This window comes from Xyrauchen texanus, chromosome 43 (assembly GCF_025860055.1).
Source record: "Xyrauchen texanus isolate HMW12.3.18 chromosome 43, RBS_HiC_50CHRs, whole genome shotgun sequence".
In the NCBI taxonomy this organism is placed as follows: domain Eukaryota; kingdom Metazoa; phylum Chordata; class Actinopteri; order Cypriniformes; family Catostomidae; genus Xyrauchen; species Xyrauchen texanus.
In genome coordinates, this window is record NC_068318.1 from 4,434,462 (window position 1) to 4,456,262 (window position 21,801).

General features: G+C 36.9%; 1 protein-coding gene across 1 annotated transcript in view; it reads right to left on the reverse strand.

Moving 5' to 3' along the window:
* Positions 1-21,801, reverse strand: part of slc27a6 (solute carrier family 27 member 6) — a 38,555-nt gene that overhangs the window by 8,367 nt on the left and 8,387 nt on the right. Inside the window, exons 3-7 of the mRNA XM_052115661.1 lie at positions 15,947-16,105; positions 11,683-11,807; positions 5,122-5,316; positions 819-909; positions 142-340 (exon numbers count right to left, since the gene is read on the reverse strand). Of these exons, the coding sequence (XP_051971621.1) occupies positions 142-340; positions 819-909; positions 5,122-5,316; positions 11,683-11,807; positions 15,947-16,105 (769 nt within the window). The remainder of the gene's footprint in view (positions 1-141; positions 341-818; positions 910-5,121; positions 5,317-11,682; positions 11,808-15,946; positions 16,106-21,801) is intronic.

Genomic DNA, 21,801 nt, shown 5'->3' on the forward strand with positions numbered 1-21,801 from the left:
GAGTCACAGTTTCAGGTTCAGTCATAAAATGTGACTGTATCAGCTGAGGTCAGGTCAGATCAGGTCGGGTGGGGCTTCGACTCAACACCTCTTGTGTCCCATACACACACTTGATGATCATGACAGCAGGCTCCTCTCTACCTGAAAGTGTCTCCCACTCTGTCTTTGAAGCAGATGAAGTTGTCATGGTCTTCAGCCATCAGGTCTCCAGTGTTGAAGTAAGCATCTCCTTTCACAAACACATCTCTCAGGATCTTCTTCTCCGTCAGCTGTTTGCTGCCCGCGTATCCGAAGAATGGACTCGAACTGCAGATCTTCGACAAGAGCAGCCCCGTCTCACCTGACAACATACACACACAATACGCATTTGCCTCCTACTCGTGTGACAAATTATTCAAAAGTGAAAATGCTGTCATCATCTAATCATCCTCATGTTGTTCCAAATCTGTATGGCTCTCTTCATAACACAAAAGTAGATGTTAGGCAGAATGTGAGAGACTGACAGACTCAATCTCCTTTTGTGTTCCGCATTATAAAGAAAGACATACGGGTTTGGAACAACATGAGGGTGACAATTTTCACTTCGGGGTGAACTAACGTTTAAAGGCCCTGATTTTCTAAAGGCTTGCGAGTATAAAAAAACACATGCAAACTTGATAGCGGTATGTTGATAATGCGATCAAATATTTCTCATAAACATTTGATTTATTCAGTAAATTATTTCAGAGCACAAACAGAACTGATGATCATGCAACTAGTACAACAATTTATATCGAAATGATGTCTTATTTCAACATTTTTTAATTTTTTGTTCTCACCTTTCTGAACATGTTGGCAGAATCCGTTCTCATCTCTCATGGGCTCGTCTCTGAGTGTGTCATACTTCACCAAAACATACTTAAAAATCAGCTGCAAAACACACACAAACAGTGATTGAGAAAGCAGACAGTGTGCGTTGTGTCTGTTAGTGAACATAACTGTGTTAGACTCGGCTGGATTGAGTTTCTTTTTCATTTATATGGTCAGTGTGTGCACACGTGTGAGCTGTATGTCAAACACACTCCACACTCCAGCTCTTCAGTGTGAACACACATTCATTTTGAAGGAATCTGTTAGAAAAAGATTCATTTGTCACATAGTTCATAAGTGAATTCTCAAATTAGTGCTGTCAAATAATTGTTTTTATTTGAATATTCAGCAAATTTATATATATATATATATAAAGCACATTCAAATGCTAAAACTGTGCTTTTGATATTTGAATGTGTCCCAAGCACTGAAGATGACTTCAGAACAAATCGCTTTGTTGCACTAAAAAAGGCTTGATGCAGTGCAATAAATACAGTTTAACAGAAAGCAGGTGTTTCAATACGGGTTTTAAAGTGTGGCGGAACAACCCCCAACCCCCTTTCCCCCGTCCCCTGATGAGGTGCACCTGATGTGAATAGAAACGTATAAAAACGTATTGTGTGCCTCTCCTTGTGGAGCCAGCTTCTATCTCTGGCATCCACATAGGTCCAGAAACGGAACAGGGAGGGTCCGGCACAAATTAGATGCAAAGCTGGGGATTGTTGTGGTCAAAAGTGTGTTTGCATGTTCAATTGAAAGCAAAACCAATGACGCTTGATTCAATTAAAAAATCTGCTGACATTACAATTTTTAACAAGTCCAAATTTAATAGTAATCACATTTGAGCTATTTTTTATAACCCAAGTACTTTCACTTGGAAGTCAGGAAGTTGCTCATAAATGTTCAGAAAATCCTATTTTAGAAGCTAAATTAAAAAGTCACTGCCCCAGAACTCACTACTGACACAATTAACAATCATTTGTGGCTTCATGTTCTTCCCTCTTCAGCTTAGATTAACCCCCCTCTTAACCACACCTCTGTCCCTGGTACTTTGAGCCTGAGGTGGGGAAATGTGATTTATTAAAGGTTCAGCAGTGACCTTTTCAAATAAAATGATAGCACAATTAAAATAAGATTTATTATCTTATTTCTGACAAATTCAGCAAAAGAAAAGGCACAGTTTCCTGAGAATGACCCACAAAAGCAACAAAGTACAAGCACTTCTGCTGGAGAACAGACAGTCAAAAGGATTTTCTAAAAGCCATTAAAAGCAGGTCAGAGCCGAGAGAACAATCACATCATGAGTGGAATATAGAAACAATAGTCTTGCTCTTTCCACAATGAAGGGATTGACAGAATCATGTCGCGACTCTCCGAAAAGATTGAGGTTTATGTGTAAATGTGAAGGTGATGTGTTGAGGTCAGAGGTGATGTAATTCTTCATGTCACTGTGTCAGGACATCTGCATCACCTCATTCATCAAAACACCAATCCAACAATAATTCCCATCACTTTTCTACATTTGTGATTACTGGAGAAACAGTTTTGAAAATCATTCACTCACAAGAGCAATTTCTAGCTGACATATTCTGTCAGTCCTGAGAATAACTAGAAAAATGTATATTCACAATAATCTTTTCAATTTCCATTATGTTTTCAGCCCTGAAAATCACATTGTTTCCATTGTGAATATTTTATTGTGAGCGTGGGATCCCGGTTTCATTCATATTGATGCTCTCAGCTGACATGAAACCACAAATCCTGCAAACACACTGAAGTTCATCAGCACTGAACTAACAGACTCGTATCATAAAAAAAAACATTTTAGCACATCTTTGTGTAACATAGCCTACATGTTGTATCATTTCCATTCTTTGCAATGACATTAGTTCAAGAATAATATGGATTCTTATATATAAGAGTGATGTTTTGTAATGTGATTTGTGAGTTCAGAAGCTTCTAAGAATAGAGCGCTGAGGATTACATGTCAATGCTCTTACACTGGGAGGGTTAGCCATGTATTATGGGACGCACTCGACTCCATGTTAAGCAACATGTTGACAATATGCCAACAGAGCTCTGCACCTTTAGCATCTGTCACAATCTCAGCTCATGACCTTATGGGTCAAGGTGAGAGAGGTTTAGGCCAGTTAATGAAACAATGGCTTGCCCAGTCAGACCAGTGCTTTATTTATTCATTTAAACAACAACCAAGCAAGAAAACTGCTCTATGAATGGAACAGACCCCAGGGGTCTCAAGATGTGTTTTAGAAACTCTATCTTTAACATGACACACCATCTTAAAAACGCCATGCTTACAGCTCGATGCACTGAAAAAAAAAGCACGATAATGCAACGGATAAAGACATTCATTTGAGGCATGACCACCATAGAAGATAATTAAAAAACAGTGCAGGAGTGTGTCTTGTCTTGTTTTCTTCCAACTGTGAACAAGAATCAACACAGAAACTTTTTGCCAAAACAAAGCATTGAAGTGTCAGGTTTTCCATTCTTTTCAAGGCACAGTTTTGGGCAGATATAATTCACTGCTCAACCCTGCTCTAAATAGATGATATTATAAGTGATAACTGTTCTGGTGAAGTCTATATTCTATGTAATATCTTATAAATCATCTGTAACTGAATATAAATATGTATAATTTCAGTGGATTATTTGAATTGTGTTAGCTGGACAGAAAAGACAGAACTGACACCTGAATTCACGAGGCCTTGAGACATTATTTCAGTGGGAGCTCCTCTTCTCTCATAAGAGGGAGTCAGATTCTCCTGACTCTGTCTGTCGCTGTCGACAACCTGACATACATGTGATGGTTACATTTTGTGTTACTAACCACAGCCAACATTAGTTATCTTTATGAAGCAGAAGAAAAGATTCTTCAAGCTCCATGACATGATCCACTCTTTCTTTCACTTACTTACTAATCTCTTCAGAACATCTCCTCCATACTCATTCACCCAACTGGTCATGTATGAAAAACAGCTGTGTGGAGACGAGTACAAATGTCCAAAATAACTGAAAAGCATTATACACACGTTATTGTTATTTATTACCTGGCGCTCTGGAATACTCAATTGTGACATCCGGGCTTTAAGATGTATCAGACCAGGTACTGCGAGTCATCTGTCCTGCTTCTCGGACTACTGTGCGATTTCTACAGGTAAGCTAATAAAATTATTTAAAATTGAATCAATGTTTCATGTGCATTTACTCATTTATTTGGTTAGTAGCTGCGCATCAGCGAGTAGTTCAGGTTCAAGGGTGCAAACTATTCACCATTTGGTCAAATTCGCAGTTTTTAATTCAAAATGTGTCACGTACAGTACGCGATTCGTATGTCATTCATAATTTAGAATGTGAAAATATTAACGGAGCAGTTTTCACATATCAGTCTTAAGACAAAGAGCAAATGTGTGTATATTGTAAAGGAATTAAATAAATGTGGTTATCTGGTAAGTTTCTGAAGTACTTTGACTTGATATGGTCTTACAAAATAATCTAGAACACAAAGTAGAGCATTTTCACCCTCATATAGAATATGGTGAGATTTGAGACTTGTTGCTTCAACTGAGTTGAAGGACAGTGTCATATATTGTTTATGCAAATACAATTAGGTAATAATTTAAAATCAATTTAAGATTTTCTAAATAATTGCTTTATGTCTTTAAATAATTCTGAAATTTGTACAGCATCTCCTAACGATGAATTCACATACAACGTGAAGAACATTTTCGCCTCACATTGCTCGCGCGAGTTTGCTCCAACTGGTATGGAGTCATTTTTTATTGTTATCAACTAGAGAGAATTTGGTAACATGACATTTCTAATATTCCACACTGAGAGAAAGCGGTCACTAAATGACTTTATAGCTAACGATAACAGCAGTACTTTGAAAGTGTTGAAATGTTACATTTCAACCTATATCAGAACTCAGGATCGAAACAACGCAACATGTTCTGCTGATATGAACTGTATGTTCTGGCACACTGGGTCATTGACTCTGTACCTTTGACATCAAAGCAAAGAGAACCATGTACTGAAACCTGGCGCAATCACACATGTGCTTGAATTCAACCAATGGACATCTGACGTCGAGCCGCATCTCTATACAAGGTCTCGTTCAAATATTTACCAAGTTTACATGTCCAGCAGTGCAACAGTGAGAGCTTTGTTACTTTACCCTTTATACTTGCCGTTCATGTTGTCAATCGGTCTAAACCTCATGATGCATTTCTGTGCAGTGTGTGAACTCACCTTGTAAAAGAAGTTGGAGCGGCCGACGGCTCCGATCTTGCCAATGTGGTTCATGAAGCACAGGTTTCCTTCAGTGGAGCCGTAGATCTCACACATACGAATCTGTCCAAAGCGCTGTTGGAATTCTCTCCATACGTCCTGGCGCAAACCGTTCCCAACACCCATACGCACCCTGTGATCCTTCTCATTGTCTGCCTGAAGCACACAAAAATACACATCATCACAGCACTGCTGCTCATGGATAGACTGTATTTTTACAGAAACAAGAAATGTGACAACAGCACTCAAGAGATGTCTTGGATGCAAGGGTCAGCTACACGACCCCAGCCCAATGGGTTTTTTGTTTATAACTTGTGGTTTGCATCAAATTCCTGTTTAAAAATAATGAAAGAATTGTCACAAGATTTTAAATTTTTATAAGATTGTGAGTGGTAGTTGCCTTTGCAAAACTCAGCATCATGATGCTAATTTATGTTTCAGTGGCCACCCACTCGCATTTGAGTCTTTAGAAGTGTTAAATATGCATGAAACGTGCATCATAGGTACAGCTGCTAATGAGGTATCTACGTATAGATCTCTATGCTGCCAATTACATAAACAAAAGATTTTGCATATTTGTGTGGACACTTCCAGTGTAGATAGCCTTAAGACATTGCATCACGTCAATGGACATGCCAAGTGTAGACAGGGTGTTAGACAGTACCGGTTAGTTCGGGTCCCAGACTCTCATTTAAGGTCTGAGTTTAAACTCAAAGGTGCCACTACTTACATAAGTAAAGATGGACAAATTAATTCCATGTGCACCTCATTCTGTACATACTGAAAAGTACTCGCTTCCTCACTAAATGCATGTGTGTGTGTGTGTGTTAGTGAGTGAGTGAGTGTGAGAGAGAGAGAGAGAGAGAGAACAATATAATCCAGTCAGACCAGTAGAACTGCTCCATTCATACAGCCACGTGTGTGTGTGTGTGTGTGTGTGTGTGTGTGTGTGTGTGTGTGTGTGAGAGAGAGAGAGAGAGCATGTATTTATCACTTTGTGGGGACCAAATGTCCCCATAAGGATAATAAAAAACCGACATTTTTGACCTTGTGGGGACATTTTGTCGGTCCCCATGAGGAAAACAGCTTATAAATCATACTAAATTATGTTTTTTGAAAATGTAAAAATGCAGAAAGTTTTCTGTGAGGGTTAGGTTTAGGGGTAGGGGATAGAATATATAGTTTGTACAGTATAAAACATGTGTATCTGTCTGTTTTTGTGTGTGTGTGTGTGTGTGTGTGTGTGTGTGTGTGTGTGTGTGTGTGTGTGTGTGTGTGTTAAAGCTCATCACAGACTGGAGTGACAGCAAATGTCTCAATAAAACATTTACAACTGTCACACACTTTACTGAAAAAAAAACATTTCCTGCTCTCAACACATATCAGTCTCTACATTCAAACACACATTTAGGAAAGAGCATGTGCAGAGACTGATATGTGGTCCTGTACCTTTGAACAAGTCAAATGCTGTAGAAATAGTGTTTAAAGAGAGATCCAAAGGTCCATACTGAAAATCTGGAATTCAAAATCTAATATAAATCTGTAAATTTTTATTTATTTTAGGATTTTGAAAAAAAGGATGAAAGTTATTATGTAAACTGAATAAGAAATATTTCAGATTTTGCAATGCTTCTAGGTGACTGATCAATATGAGTAAATTAGTGTCACTGATCATGTGAACTCCGCACAGACAATAAGATTAATGGGTAAACAAGGAACTTTCAGATCAAGTAGTGAGGTAGTGTCAAGTAAATTATGCCACAGTGCTCAGTATTAGGTCCACTGCTTTTCTCCTTGTATTTGCTTCTCCTGGGAGATATAATCATTTCAAAGACTAGATGGCAAGAAATTTCCTTCTGCTCAATTCTGACAAAAGAGCGTATTCATTATTGGATCAAAAACTTTAAAAATAAGATGCTAGAATATATTTCTTCTCTCAGTGGCTGTACTTTTACATCGTCTTCTATAGTTAAGTACTTGGATGTTTTGTTTGATAGCAATCTGTCCTTTTAAAATTCATGTTTGATAAACAGCATTCTTCCACCTCAGAAATATTACTAAGTTGCTACACATGCTCTCTGTGGCGGATACTGAAAAACTACTTCATGCGTTCAAGACCTCAAGACTAGATTATTGTAATGCATTACTGGGAGGATGTTCTGCATGTTCAATAAATAAACTTCAGTGCTAACAATAACCAGTAAATTTGATCATATTAGCACCATTTTATCATCGTTACATTGGCTACCATTTAGGTTTCATATAAATTTCTGTTAATTACTTACTAAGCTTTGAATAACAGAGCTCCTAAATTTGTAATAGGCCTTCTATCGTGCTATAAACCATCACAATCACTACGATTGCAAGATTATGACCTATTAATAGGGCCTAAAATATCAAAATCCACAGGAGGTGGTAGATCCTTTTCCTATTTGGCTCCTAAACTATGGAATAGTCTCCCAAACACTGTTCGGGACTCAGGCACACTCTCTCAGGGTTAGTTTACTCAAAAATGTTGGAGTGTCCAAATTTTGCCACCCATTCACTTGCATTGTATGGACCTAAAGAGCTGAAATGTTCTTCATTTGTGTTCTGCAGAAGAAAGAAAGTCACACACATCTGGGATGTCATGAGGGTGAGTAAATGATGAAAGTATTTTAATTTTTGGATGAAAAAGTCTAGACTAAAATCTCATCTATTCAGCCAGGAATACATCTAATTTATCCCTTAACTCACAGATATGCGGCATTAGTCAGGTCTGCCAAAACTGGAAACACTTCTCATTTATATAAATCTACTTTAAAGTGATTGACATCGTCGCTAATATTATTATATTTGTTCCCCCATCTCATCCTCGGGATACATATCCCGACGTTACCAGAGCCTGCCAGATCTAGCTTAAGTCCAGCCCGATGTGTCGCTGACTGCTGACATAACTGCAATTCGATCTATTACGATGGACTTCACAGAGGATGAATTGCCGCCAACTCCAACCATACATACTTCACTGTCCACTGCCTGCAACTCGGACTTGGGATGGACTTCACCAAAATAAACGGTCACAAGCTTCCGGCCAGACTGCGTTAGGCTCTCTGACCTCTACCATCATCTTGGTCAAAGGAAGGACTACAATCTCTTAAAATGGAATACATAGTCAATAAATCAATGCCAACTAAAGCTTTCTTCAGCCAAATAAAAAGAACACTGCATCCATGTGCACTTCAGCAGTCAATACAGGATGGACTTCAAAGACACTTAAAAATTAATCTTACAGTTCATATATACTCCTTTAGTTTAAACACTGCCCACCAACACCTACACTCTTCACAAAAATAAAACATGCCTTGTTTTAGATACTGATAACAGACTGTTGATAATTAATTATTTTGCTTCCAACACAAGAGAAGACATACAAGATGCTCTTTGGGACATTTTCAAATCACGCTGTAGAACATGATCATTGGGTTTTGTTCATGTCAGCTCTAGTGCATGCTGTCATTAAAATACCAAATGCCAGGAAATCTGGAAATTCATGTTCATTTTTCAATTCAACATTCACTCAAATTGTTATGCTGGTGATATCTGTGCATGACTTAGACTTTTGGACCCCTCTGTTTGAACATGAGCTTTACGTGTGTGTGTGTGTGTGTGTGTGTGTGTGTGTGTGTGTGTGTGTTGTGAGCACACTGGTGAATATGATGAGAATGTCCAGTCAGCATTAGATGACAGAAACAAAGAGATCTTTGACAGACTGTGTTACACACTGATCAACCGTGAATGACAATCGTTCACAGAAAAGCTTTCTGTCAGTCTGCCATGAAAACACAACACAACCACACGCACACCGTAGAACAACCTTCATTTTCAAATATAATTTGTGTGCAATCATTTGAGCGATGAGCAGTGCTGAAGAGTTTGCCTGCGTGACTCGAGACTCGCTCCACAGTGAGTTTGTGCACCCTGACACTCTTGCACTTCTGGCTCATTTGTTCCAGTAATGAGGCCTGAAGATAAATGAAGACACTAATGTGGAGTTTACAGGACACAATATGCCTTATTGTTATGAGTTTATGTAATATCTGGCATTTAAAATGACAAAAAAAAAAACAAAAAAGAAAAAAAAACTGAAGGGTTTGAAATCTGAAGTGCTTTTGATCTCATACAGGAAGAATAAAACCATTATCAAAACCATTTGCAAACAGTCACCCCAAAAAGCATTTGTTCACGTTAGTCACCTTAAATGTGTGAATGTCATTGCATTAGATACAAAATATATAAAAAGTAAGTGTGATGTGCTTGTCTCAAACACTGTAGGATCTTTTCTCAGAACTAACGTTCACTGTTTGGAGTGATTTTTCGCAATGACTTTGAATGAACTGCTGTTGTGGTGATTTTTAGTGGATGTATGAAGTCACACAGGTGGATTTCAGCACATTCACAGACAACACACTGACAAACACAAAGTGGCACAATACTGCATGTAAAATGTTTTGATGGAAATGTGTGTTTGTGCATTCAGACACAAGTGTGGTTTCAGTGTCCAAGTCCTTCTTAAGGTCACTGTATATGTAGCAGCACGTCTGGTCTTTAATGAGCCTAAGAGAGCACATGTTACACCACTCTTTGTCTCTCTCCACTGGCTGCCGGTTCATGCACGTATTCAATTCAAGGCCCTGATGCTGGCATATAAAACAGTCACTGGGTCTGCTCCAGCATACCTAAAACCATTTATGCAGATCTACGTTCCCACCAGAAGCCTGCGGTCGGCTAATGAACGTCGCCTTGTCGTACCAACACAAAGAGGCACCAAAACACTTTCCCGGACTTTCAGTTTCATCATATCACGGTGGTGGAATGACCTTCCCAACTCAATCCGGGAAGCTAACTCACTCTCTATCTTCAAAAAACGGCTAAAAACACATCTTTTCCAAGAGCACTTAAAAAAAAAATTATTTACATTTCTTGTTGCACTTAAATCTGTTTGGTGTACTATTGTGATGATAGTGAAACTTTGTAATATGGCACTTTTTGTACCACTGTCTCCCTAAGATGATTCGCTGATGTTCTTCCTCTTTTGTAAGTCGCTTTGGATAAAAGCATCTGCCAAATGAATAAATGTAAATGTAAATGTATATGCAGATGTGTCCTTCTACTGAAACTGTGTCCTTTGTGTCACCATTATTTACTATTGAATCAGTTAACTGAATACTGAATTATCTGATAGATTTAACACTGTTGACTGTGCAAAAGAACTTTTAAAATTAAATATGAATTATGTTGACACTTTTTTGTTTTTGTATGATCAATTATTTTAACTCCGTTATAGGTACAATCATAGTGATCAATATTTGTATAGAAACAAGACTGTTCTTTACAATAAATGATATTTGATAACGAAAGCCGTTATTAGACCTTTCTGCGCTGACGTTCAACCTCAAAACATTTTGAATGTAAACAGGGTTGACGCAAGGCATGTTTTGAAAGAGAAATGTCATGGGTTAATAATTTTTTCCAAATATAATGTGTGTTTTACTGGAAATCACACCAAAACTGAGTGATGAGATCAGAATTTAAATGAATATTCCAGGTTCAGTGCAAGTCAAGGTCAATCGACAGGATTTGTGGCATAATGCTGATTACCACACATTTATTTTGACTCATCCCTCCTTTTCTTTAAAAAAGCAAAAATCTGTGTTACAGTGAAACACTTACAATGGATCTGAATGGAGTCAATCTGTAAATGTTAAAATGCTCACTGTTTCAAAAGTACAGCCACTAGACATAAACAATATGTGTGTTAACATGAGTTTAGTGTGAGAAACTCACTAACCTTTGTTTCTGTAAATTTATAGCCAATTTTACAACTTTGTTGCCATGACGATGTAACATCAACAAACCCAAAAACCTTAAAATGACTGTAAAATGACGATTTAAATGACTTTACAGCTCAAATAATACAGAGGTTTAACAGAAGAATGAATGCAATTCATCCCTTCATAAAATTATAAGCTTCACATTTCTGCCTTTAAACCCCCCAAAAATTGACCCCAATTGTCAATGCCTCACAGTAACCTTGATTTTTTTTAAGAAAAGAGAGACGAGTTTAAATACATTTTTGTGGTATACAACATTATGCCACAAATGCTGTCGATTGAGCTTAACTTGTATTAAACCTAGAAACTTCCTTTAATAACCAGTTATCTTTTTAAACTTACTGCAATGGGGTTGAAATAATGTTGTGCTTTAGGGTTAGACTTTAGGTCTTTTAGGAGGTTAATAATGATAAATTACTCTTGGTAATTTGAAATAATTTAAGAAATTAGAAATCATTTAAGTTTATGGTAGTTACAGCCCTGGTACTTTGGTTCTGGGTGGGAAAATATAATTTCTTGAAAGTTTAGCAGTGGCCTTTTTTGAAAGAAATGATAACAAATAAATAAATCATACAAATTATCCAGAGAATAGCCACATCTGTAGTGAAATATGTACATTGTATTGAAGTGAAGTGAGCAGATACAGTACCACAGGCTGATTGCAGAGATATCGACACAGCTCTCCAATATACTGAAATATAGTGATGTTGTGTTTCCTACAGTCATTCCAGAACTGAGAGGCTGAGAATTTCTTCTTCAGGACACATTTGGCACCTAAACCGGCAAAGCACACAGACAGATACTCAACAAAACATGCAACACTAACAGATCAAACATTTCACATGAAACATTCAGTCTGATATAGGTGATCATGCTGTGTTTACACATAATGAATTGAAATGCAATTTCTAGATGAACTCAGGTTTGTTGAATGGAGAGTTCAGCAGAAATAAACGCTCTTGTATAGAGGTCGACCGATTAATCGGCCGATTTTTAGCATTTTTTACATAATCGGCATCGGCCAATTTCCAAGTATATCAAGCCGATTATTAGGCAGGCACATCTGTGGGCAGCCTAGTGTTGTTGTGGAACACGTGTTCGACGCACGCTGCCCCTAGAGTCATTTTCCAGCAGAGTGAACAGACCTCATCCAGAGCCTAAGGAAGGAGCTAAGTTCCTTAGAGAAAACAGTAAGGGTTAAATTTGTATAACTTATTTATATTTAATTAAAAACTTTTGATATGTTACAGCCAACTTCGAGAAAAAACGCGACAAACGCGTTCGGCTAATTTGGATATTGATAGAGTAGTTGAAGTTGCATTATCACAGCAGAAGGGTTGCTATCATGTCACAATAAGTAAACAAGACTTTTGTGAATCTGAGACTTTTATTTGTTCTGTTTGTGTGTCTTATATTTGAGAGGGTTGTCACTCAATGCAGAGAAATAAGTAGGCTAATAAAAAAGATACCAACGCACTATATGCTAGTGAAGGACTGGCTTTGTAAGCTCGGACATTATCGGTTCTGCTGTCAGTACTGGAGAAATTAAGAAAATACATGTATTATTGCTATAAAGAGAAAGTTATTTTAATAAATAATATGAAACCATTTTTCTGTGATGCAATTTAGCTATTCGCAGTCAGAGAGAGAGAGAGAGAGAGAGAGAGAGAGAGAGAGAGATCTCGCGCACAGCGAGCAAAACACGAGCCCTGCTAAATGAGTGACAGAACGAAACATTCAAACGTAGCCTGGTTTAGATCTGTGATTATTAGTCTGATTTTATTTTAAATTTCGCCTTCCAAAGATTATAAAAAGAATATTTATACATAAGCCGCATTCTGTCTAGCACAACTTCCTTCCCTTCACAGCAGTGCGCTGACATTTCTCCCTAAAACTCAAACTTAACATCAGAATCAGCACGATCGGTGATTGTTGTAAAATGCAGTCTAGCTACTGTTGCTAAATTGCGGGACGCGTATAATAATAAAAAGAGCGCAAGAGATACCGTTCCCAAGGTGGTGCGCGCTCCGAAACAGACCTCAACGAGACAAGCAAAGTATAGACTACTTTGGGTTTCATGTGCGCGTCTAAACGATCAAATATACACAAAAATATGTCAAAACAACCGGCTTGGAGATTCACTTAAACACAGTTTATGTCTTAAATGGACGTAGTTATGGAAATCGTTGGGAGAAAATATGGTGCATCAGGAGCCTATTAGACTCGGTCTTAAAGGGGAAGCAGTCTAATCAACATGCTGACGATTGAGCCATTACTGCGAATCAAACAACAAAAGGCAAAGAGAAAATCACTTACAGCTCTTGAATGAATAACTTCTGCATTAATGAGCATTAATCTATCTATGATAAACTATGCAGTGTTATTTTACAATTGATTACTTTATTAGATTTATTTTAAGACCACACCTGAACAGTAATGTTAGTAGACCTTCCTGAAATTAAATCACTGTGCCTATATAACGTTTATCTTAAAAAGAACCGTTAAGAATACCGTTAAAGTACCGGATCGATAAGCAGTATCGGTAAGATAGTAATACCATTAAAACCTTAACGATACCCATCCCTAGTTATGCCTGTGCTTCTCTTGGATGCTCTGAATATTGGATTACGTGTCTGGATTGCCGCTTAATTAAAGCTGCATTTGGATCTCAACCGTCGTGTCTCGGAGCAGTTCGTAACACCTGCTTTGTTTATTTAATATATTTGTTATACATTATTTATACAATGTTTTTACATTATACATTTTTAATTTAAGTGTACAAGTACATTTATAATTTATAACATTTAAAGTGTTCAATAAATGTATTTGTTGAGAAATTTTGTCTATCTTAAGTAATTATTTGTGTTACATTTTATCTTTCAAATAAAAGGTTCAAATAAGAGGTTAAAAACAAGCACATATCGGCCAAATATCGGCCAAAATAAATCGGCTGCATTAATCAGCCATCGGCCGACCCAGATTTCAAAAGATCGGCATCGGCCTGAAAATACCAATATCGGTCGACCTCTACTCTTGTACTAAAAGCATCATCTGCATTGATTGATAACTGTATTCATTTCTAATGATTGACCAAACAAGGTCTCATAACATTCGTCATTTATCAAAGGTCTTTCAGAGCATTTGAGGTCGAATGTAACCAAACAGATTACACAGCCTGATCAATAGTCTTTAGTTACAGCGCTCTGTGTTTGGATGATTGCCTTTGCTAACAGTTGGCAAGCACTTAAACAGATGAAAACTAGGGCTGTCAATCAAAAAAATGAAACAGCATCATATGCCAATAACAATCAAATGAATTACAATTAAATCACACATCAGCTCTCAAATATAAATAATAAAGGTAATTCAAAGACACATTATTGTTATTCTGACAAAGTGACCACACTGTTTATTTGACCACCATATCACATAAGCCTGTCACTGGCCTACAGTCCACAGAATTGTCTTTTACAATAGAGTTTGACAATCTGTCTGAGAAAAAACATGAGCCTATTACAAAGGATGTGTTTTTGTATTCTGTAGTGCTATTTTTGAATCGTTGGTCTATGTTCACATGTGTCAGATGGACGTCTTGTTCAATGAGCACCATGCTTTTAAAACACTGTGAAAAATTAGTTGAGACCCCTGGGTTCTATTCCGTTCATTTGCGCTCCATCTAGCTGTTTTACCACAAGAATGTGTCCTGCGTGAATGGCTTTGCTGTTGTCCACAAAAACACGTATTTGCTACTTGTATTTCATCCCACTTGTTCCAAAAAAAAAACCGGTTACTTCCGGATAAACTGTAGCCACTGTAATTCTTTAATAAATGAAATACAGAAAAAACACTGTAAAGAACTTTGTCTTGTATCTTGCAGCGACAGCGCGTCACACAGTTCTGGAAGCACTGTGTGTGTGCGTTCCTCCATCCTTATAACTAAAAGGTATTCACCTTATACAGCCCCGCCCCTTTTCCATGCTCATCCGTGCTCACAGAGGCACATCAGTACGTCCACAGCTTGAAGGTAGGATCTTGTGTATTTATGAATGAAATACTCTTGTTTTAAAATCACTCTGCTTCCAGTTGTTATGACATCCCCTGAACACGTCAAAATACCCATAATAACGTTTGACAACTCTATAAACTGTAAATCCACTTCAATAGCTAATTACACTTTGACATCAGCACCATAGATATCTATATAGAACCGCTAGAATGGAAATTCCGAGACCAAATTTTCAAGATGGCTGCGCACTAGTTTCTCTGGCGCATATGGTGAATAGTTCACCCATCATTTACTCACCCTTATGCCACGCCAGATGTGTATGACTTTCTTTAATTTGTTAAACTCTAATGAAGATTTTTAGAAGAATTTCTCAGCTCTTTAGGTCAATATAATGCAAGAAAACTTTTGAAGCTCCAAAAATCACATTAGTCAGCATAAAAGTAATCTATAAGACCCCAGTGTTGAATCAATAACTCCAGAAGTGATATGATATGTGTGGGTGACAAACAAATCACTTTCACATTCTTCTATTTGTGTTTTTGGTGATTCACATTCTTCATGCATGTCGCCCCCTACTGGGAGAATCATTTATCTGGTCACTTTGGTAAGAAAAGTATGAATGAAGATGAAATGTAAAAGTATTCTTTAACCTTTATTAAATTAAGCTTTATATTAAGATTTTAGTCAAAGGAAATGATAAGCTAAATAAATTCTGAGCATTCTTCCATCAAGTTCTAGAATGCTTTTGGAAGAAATTAAATGCAATTGATGTCTTAGATAGCCATTTATATACACATGTTTATATTACTGCATCAGTTCCTTTAGAAGTTATTTTCATGAGCAATGGTGTATGTGCTCTCACCTACATGCTGTTGATTAAAGAGTGAGATTCATTTAGGAGAATTACCCAGTTCAATGGTCCCTCCAATGCCTACCAGAGAGGCAGCACTATGATACAGAGGAAGTGGCGTGTAGATGACATCATTTTCTGTGCCCCCGTATGCCCAGAACCCTCCTGCTGCCTTCAGAGACTGTAGATGAGTGATGACAGCAGCCTTGGGTAACCCTGCAAGAACATCAACACACCAGGAAAATGTGGTCGGTCAGACTGTTTGCAAAGCTTCTGACCGCAACACAATCTAGACATTTGTTTATAAGCAGCGCATGACAAATGAGACCTCGTGGGTTACTTTTGCTGCTTACAAGTTTGTTAGTCACTCCAACACACCAGAGAGTGGTTGAGATGTCAATGGCCTTTTACTGCAGAGAAATACTTTCATCCACTCTTCTGTCCACAAAAACCCACTGTTATAAGAATACTTTATATTTGGATAGTAACTTTTAGTGGCCAAGCATATTTGGAGTTACACAACTTGTGCCATTAGAGAATCTAGAAACAAATTGCACAAATGCGTTAATCTAATACTGGCATATATACAGTGAAGTATGTATATTGTTCTGTGGACCACTATAAGCCGATAGAAACTCAGAAATATGAAACTGTTGTAGGTATATAGTATAGTGTGCATGCATTAGTGTATGTACTGACAAGTGTTGAGTCATTAGCCCCAGTTGTGTGTTTGGAATGCTAATAGTTACAGCTGTAAGCAAGGATATACTGTATGAGCTGCATTTGAATACTATCAGAAAATGTCCTGGCATATGTTAATTTGATCATCTCGGTCGTTAATAAAGTACTGTATGTTTAGATATGCAGGTCAGTGAGTGATATGAATACATCCCCAGAAATACTTCATCCAGGAACGAGGACATTGTCTTGTGACCCAAAAATATGATGTAGTAACAACAAATGTGAAAATATTTGGATTGAATGGTTCTTTCTTTATGACTGTCTGCTCAAGAGAACTAGCTCATGACAATATTAATGTCAACAGTTTAATAATTACATTCTGTCATTATAATGAAATGCACGCACACACACACACACATCAAAGCAAATTTACAGACATCTAGAAAGCTATTTATACTGATACACACAAGTGTTGTCACGGTACCAAAATTTCAGTAGTCGGTACTGATACCAGTGAAATTTCAAGGTTCTTGAAGCCAATTTCAATACATCAGAAAAAAATTGCTAATACGATAGTTGGTTGAACAGTCCTTTAGCCTATTTAAAGTAAAATTTCAATATTAATAATAAGTTAAAAGATATGCATGTTTCCTTATTAAGTGTTTCTCAATTAAGTATTTACTGGTTAAGTATTTTTAAGCAGGTCCCTACTGAAATCGGATTTATTTTTACCCAAATCCCTTTTTTAATTTTTTTTTCCCCAGAATTCCATGTTTTAACATTTCATTTTATTTCATCATCAAAATGGTGTCTAATCAAATACATTTTTAAAGCTTTTAAAAACTTTTAACAAGTAAACACAAAGAACAATTCTTTTGAACATAGCTTTGCAGTTTATTCAGTACAACAGCACTCTTGCTTGTGATGTACAGCTTTATTTTGATTATGATTAAAACTAATAATATTACTACAGTGAGGGTTACATTTTACCATACAGTTGCAATATATTTCTGTTGCAATTTCTTAAATTTTAGGCATCTAACTTTTATTATGAATCGTGCTTTTATTTTGCCATGTGTTTTAGACGGAAGTTTAACTTCTTTGGATAAACAGTTCGCTACATGACCCAGTGAGATCATTAAAGGGCAAATGCTGTGATTGAGTTATATAAATATATAGTTTACATCTGCTGCGTGGTTCACAGTGGATTAGTGCTCTGCTTTGTCATCTCATACAGTGCAAATGATTCTCAAATGTCTGTGGCCTTTCCAGTGTATTAACTGTCTTCTTCACACATTTAAAGCACACAGCTCGGATGCAGACTTAGATTACAGCCTTTCGCGATTTAATAATCACACATATAAAAAAATGTGTTTGATTAATTGTGTATTTCAGTGTAAAAGGAGTAACCGAGCACTCGCTCAAATAAGCACATGAGCATTTGAAAGCAGTCATGTGTCATACAGACAGTGTGCTGGGATTGATTAAGTCTGTGCTCGGTACTACTGATACTGCAGGAACACTGGTATCATTACATCTTTTTATTCTAGTACCCACTTGTTACTGAAGTACAGGTACTTTTTACAACACTAATACACACTGTTAGCTAGTTGAATTAGCAAAGGTTAGCTAAACCAAGATAAATGTATGAAATAAGGAACGAGGGAATGAAAATAAATCTGAGTTACAAAACCAACATACACTTTTGTCCATGCTTTACGTTTAGGTTCACTAAACTTAATCCTTATAGTAATTGTTATTCTGACAGAAGAAAGAATGGCCTTTTAAATGAAGTCAGCTGTTTTCTCCACCCTTGTTTTCATTGGCAGTGAACTCATTTAATCCCACATTTTTGACAGTGAGCACATGTACTGTAGATAACACCTTGGATAGCCCAATTAAACAAACTGTATGCCTTTTCTATATTTAGTGAAAGTATGAGGGTTATTCTTGGTTGCATTTGTGTAGATTTTTTTTTTTACATCAAATTTAATACAGTATATTTTTTTACTAACAATTGTGGGGAAAAGGGTATGATAAACCAAGAATAACTGTATATACATATATCTTTCTAATTTTACTTTAATTTTTTTGTAACAATACTTTTATATTTGTAACAATACAATTTTATAATGGGATTCAATCAGACACCTCTTCAAAAATAAGGCTCTGTGTTTTCCACTGGGCACAATTGTGACCACTTACATGTTTGTGTTTGTTTACTTGTCCTGTGAGCATAATTTACATGAGTGTCAATTTGTTATAAAAATGGGTGGGGACATGCTTGTTGTAACGTCACAAAATGGTGAAGCTCATAAATATCAATTTCAAATGATTCTACACAGATCAGTTCATATAATCTTTATCTTTTACTGTTTTGATAAAGTCATTCTTGATGACCAATTCAAGCACTCCAAAAAATATTTCACACACTTCATCCTACATGCCACCCACACACTATCATGAGAGATTTTGTTACACTTTGCGATTTCAGTGAGAGCCGTGGAAAAGCAGAGCGAGTAGTAGTGTTGCACGGTAAACCAGTGCTACAGTAGTATCATGATACTAAAGCTTCAAAATACTAATGGTGCCACGGTATTTTTTAAACAGTAGTGCCGTTTATACGATAAGTTATGATGTATGTGCGGTAGTAATTATTATTTTCGCTAAAAACCTTAATTTGAATCAGACCTATAAATGTAGTCTTTTCAAGTGGCGTCCCCATTTTGCAGTGCCCTTTAAGAGCACAAAAAACGGTTTAGAATTTGCCCCTTATATGGTATTGTTTGTTTTTCAATGTGTGGTTTTCCAATGTTTCAGACACACACGTCTGAAACCCAGCATGTTCATTTGGTGGTCGTGTCTCCTATTGGATAATATGGAATTTTTTTTTTTTATTAGATAGTGAGAAGCTTTTTTTAAAAACAAACAATTCACGTTATGATATTTGGAATTATTTTGGTTTTTGCCTGATGAGACAGGGAAAACCCATCTGCCGTAAATATCTACCGAGATTTCAAGCCAAAGGGGGAAACACCAGCAACCTTATTAAACTCATTCTGACACATCCCACTGCTTTTGCAGAATACACACTGGTTCGTGCCACTTCATTTAACCTAAATGCTTTATCTTAATTGTACATATTTACCATTCCTCTAAAAATCTAATGTTGCACTCCTTTAAATTTCTCCAATAACAAATGCATGGTAGCCATAACTTCGCACTTGTGATCAGATCCGTTTGATCACGTCCCAGAGTCGTGCGATCAAACCGGTGTGTGTGTAATCTGCATTTGCGCTGCTGTTTACCAGGTGAGAGGGGCTGAAACAAATGTAATATTGAAAACAGTCTATTCAATGTAACAATATCTTTATTTTTTTTATGTTTTTATGTTACCAACATTCAAATAATCACAGAAATAATAAAACAAAAGTTTAAAGCTGTTGCCGTTTGAACTGGCTGTTTTGATGTGGCGAAGTTTTTTTTTTTTTTACATCAAAATAAAAAGGTATTTGGTAACAAGTTAGTTCATTTGAGCCTTCTTCCAGTACATCCATCAGTCATTTTCAACAATTCCGGAGCTACAAGTGGAACGGCTAGTTTCTAAAAACCACCTTTACTATGACAAACTGTGTTAAGAATTAACGCACTATCGTGTGGTATCAGGATACTATTTAATATTGTGATACTTTAGCTGGTATAGTATCATAAGATATGATTATGGAATCGTGAGTAGATCACATGTCTGTGTGCCATTCCCACTGTCAACTGTTACTCAACGTCACTTTATAACAGCAGGAACAAGCACTCATCATAACATTCAAAATAAATCCCAGCGCTGGATCGTAACTCTTTATAACTCGCACAAACAAAATGGAAGCTTCTGATCAAGAACTAGAAATGTTTCCTCTGAATTAGACCAATATGTCCCTGATGCAAACTATTTCTAAAAGTGTTGGGGAGTGGGGACATATCCCACACAAAAATGACCCCTATGATAATTTTATATGAGTCAGAGCAATCTTATTAGTAAATCATTAATAGAACTTTAATTTTATTCGATTATGACAGGTTTTACTTTTAGTTTAATTTTATGGAGCTTTGAAATAGTCACATGGCCAGGCATTTAATTCCACTGTGTCAATCACCCATGTAAAAAGGTTCACATTAAATCAAGGCAGTCTGCATTGTCATGTATAATTACAAACTCTGTATGAATTACATCAACAACTCTTTTTAGACCCTTCAAATTTCAAACTATATTTCAGTCACATTTGTAACTGGTGGGATCTAATGTAAACAGTCGTGTTTCACTGTATGAAGAGCATGAGAAAATACTTTAACAAACATAAGGCTAGTGGTCGAACTTTATACAATTGCTGAAATTACATGAACACTTATTTTAAGTTATATGTACTCAATTCACAAAAACATTTTAAAACAGAAAATGCACATTATCCACTGACAAGACCGTCTGTAGATTTTCAGACTGACACACAGCTGAATGATTATTGTTAACCGGCCAATCGGGCTCAGTTATCTGCCGATGCAGATAATCTCAAAATGGCCAAATATCATGACATAAGACCTCAAACCATAAGAAATCCTTCCCAACAGACACCTGTGCTAGACTCAGATGTAGCAATAGCCAAATTGAGTGCTTATTACGTCATATTTTCGGGTCAAAGTACAATGTCTAGTGCTGAGCGTCAGATCATGAGTGCTCAATCCTACTCATGGGGATCTGCCCCTCCACCACTAAATCAAACACACCTGAACCTGCTCATCAAGATCTGTAGGTTCACCTGAAGAACAGGCAGGTGTGGTGGAGCAGGATTGATCTGAATCCTTCAAGGAAAAGAACCCCTGACCAACACCAGAGTTGTGTCTCAGTCAGCTCTCTAGTTCATAAGTCAGGGCAATGATCAGGAGGTTGGCCATTTCTAGGGCTGTCCCGATCGCAAAATCATTCCAGTGCACCTAAACTTTTCCTCCCTGAAAAATGTCCAGAATGCACTGTAAAAACCAGGAACATCATTGCTTAAGATGTTCCCATACCGGAAACTTCACTGTGTCTTCTAAGCAAGTGTAAAATTATGAAGTCAAAGCCTTATTTTCTCTTTAAACATAGATTTTGTTTGCAATTATCTTTCATCTATAATGATCACGAAAGGTTTTAAGTAGAGATGCACCGATTGCAATTTTCTTGGCCGATTCCGATTTCCGATTTT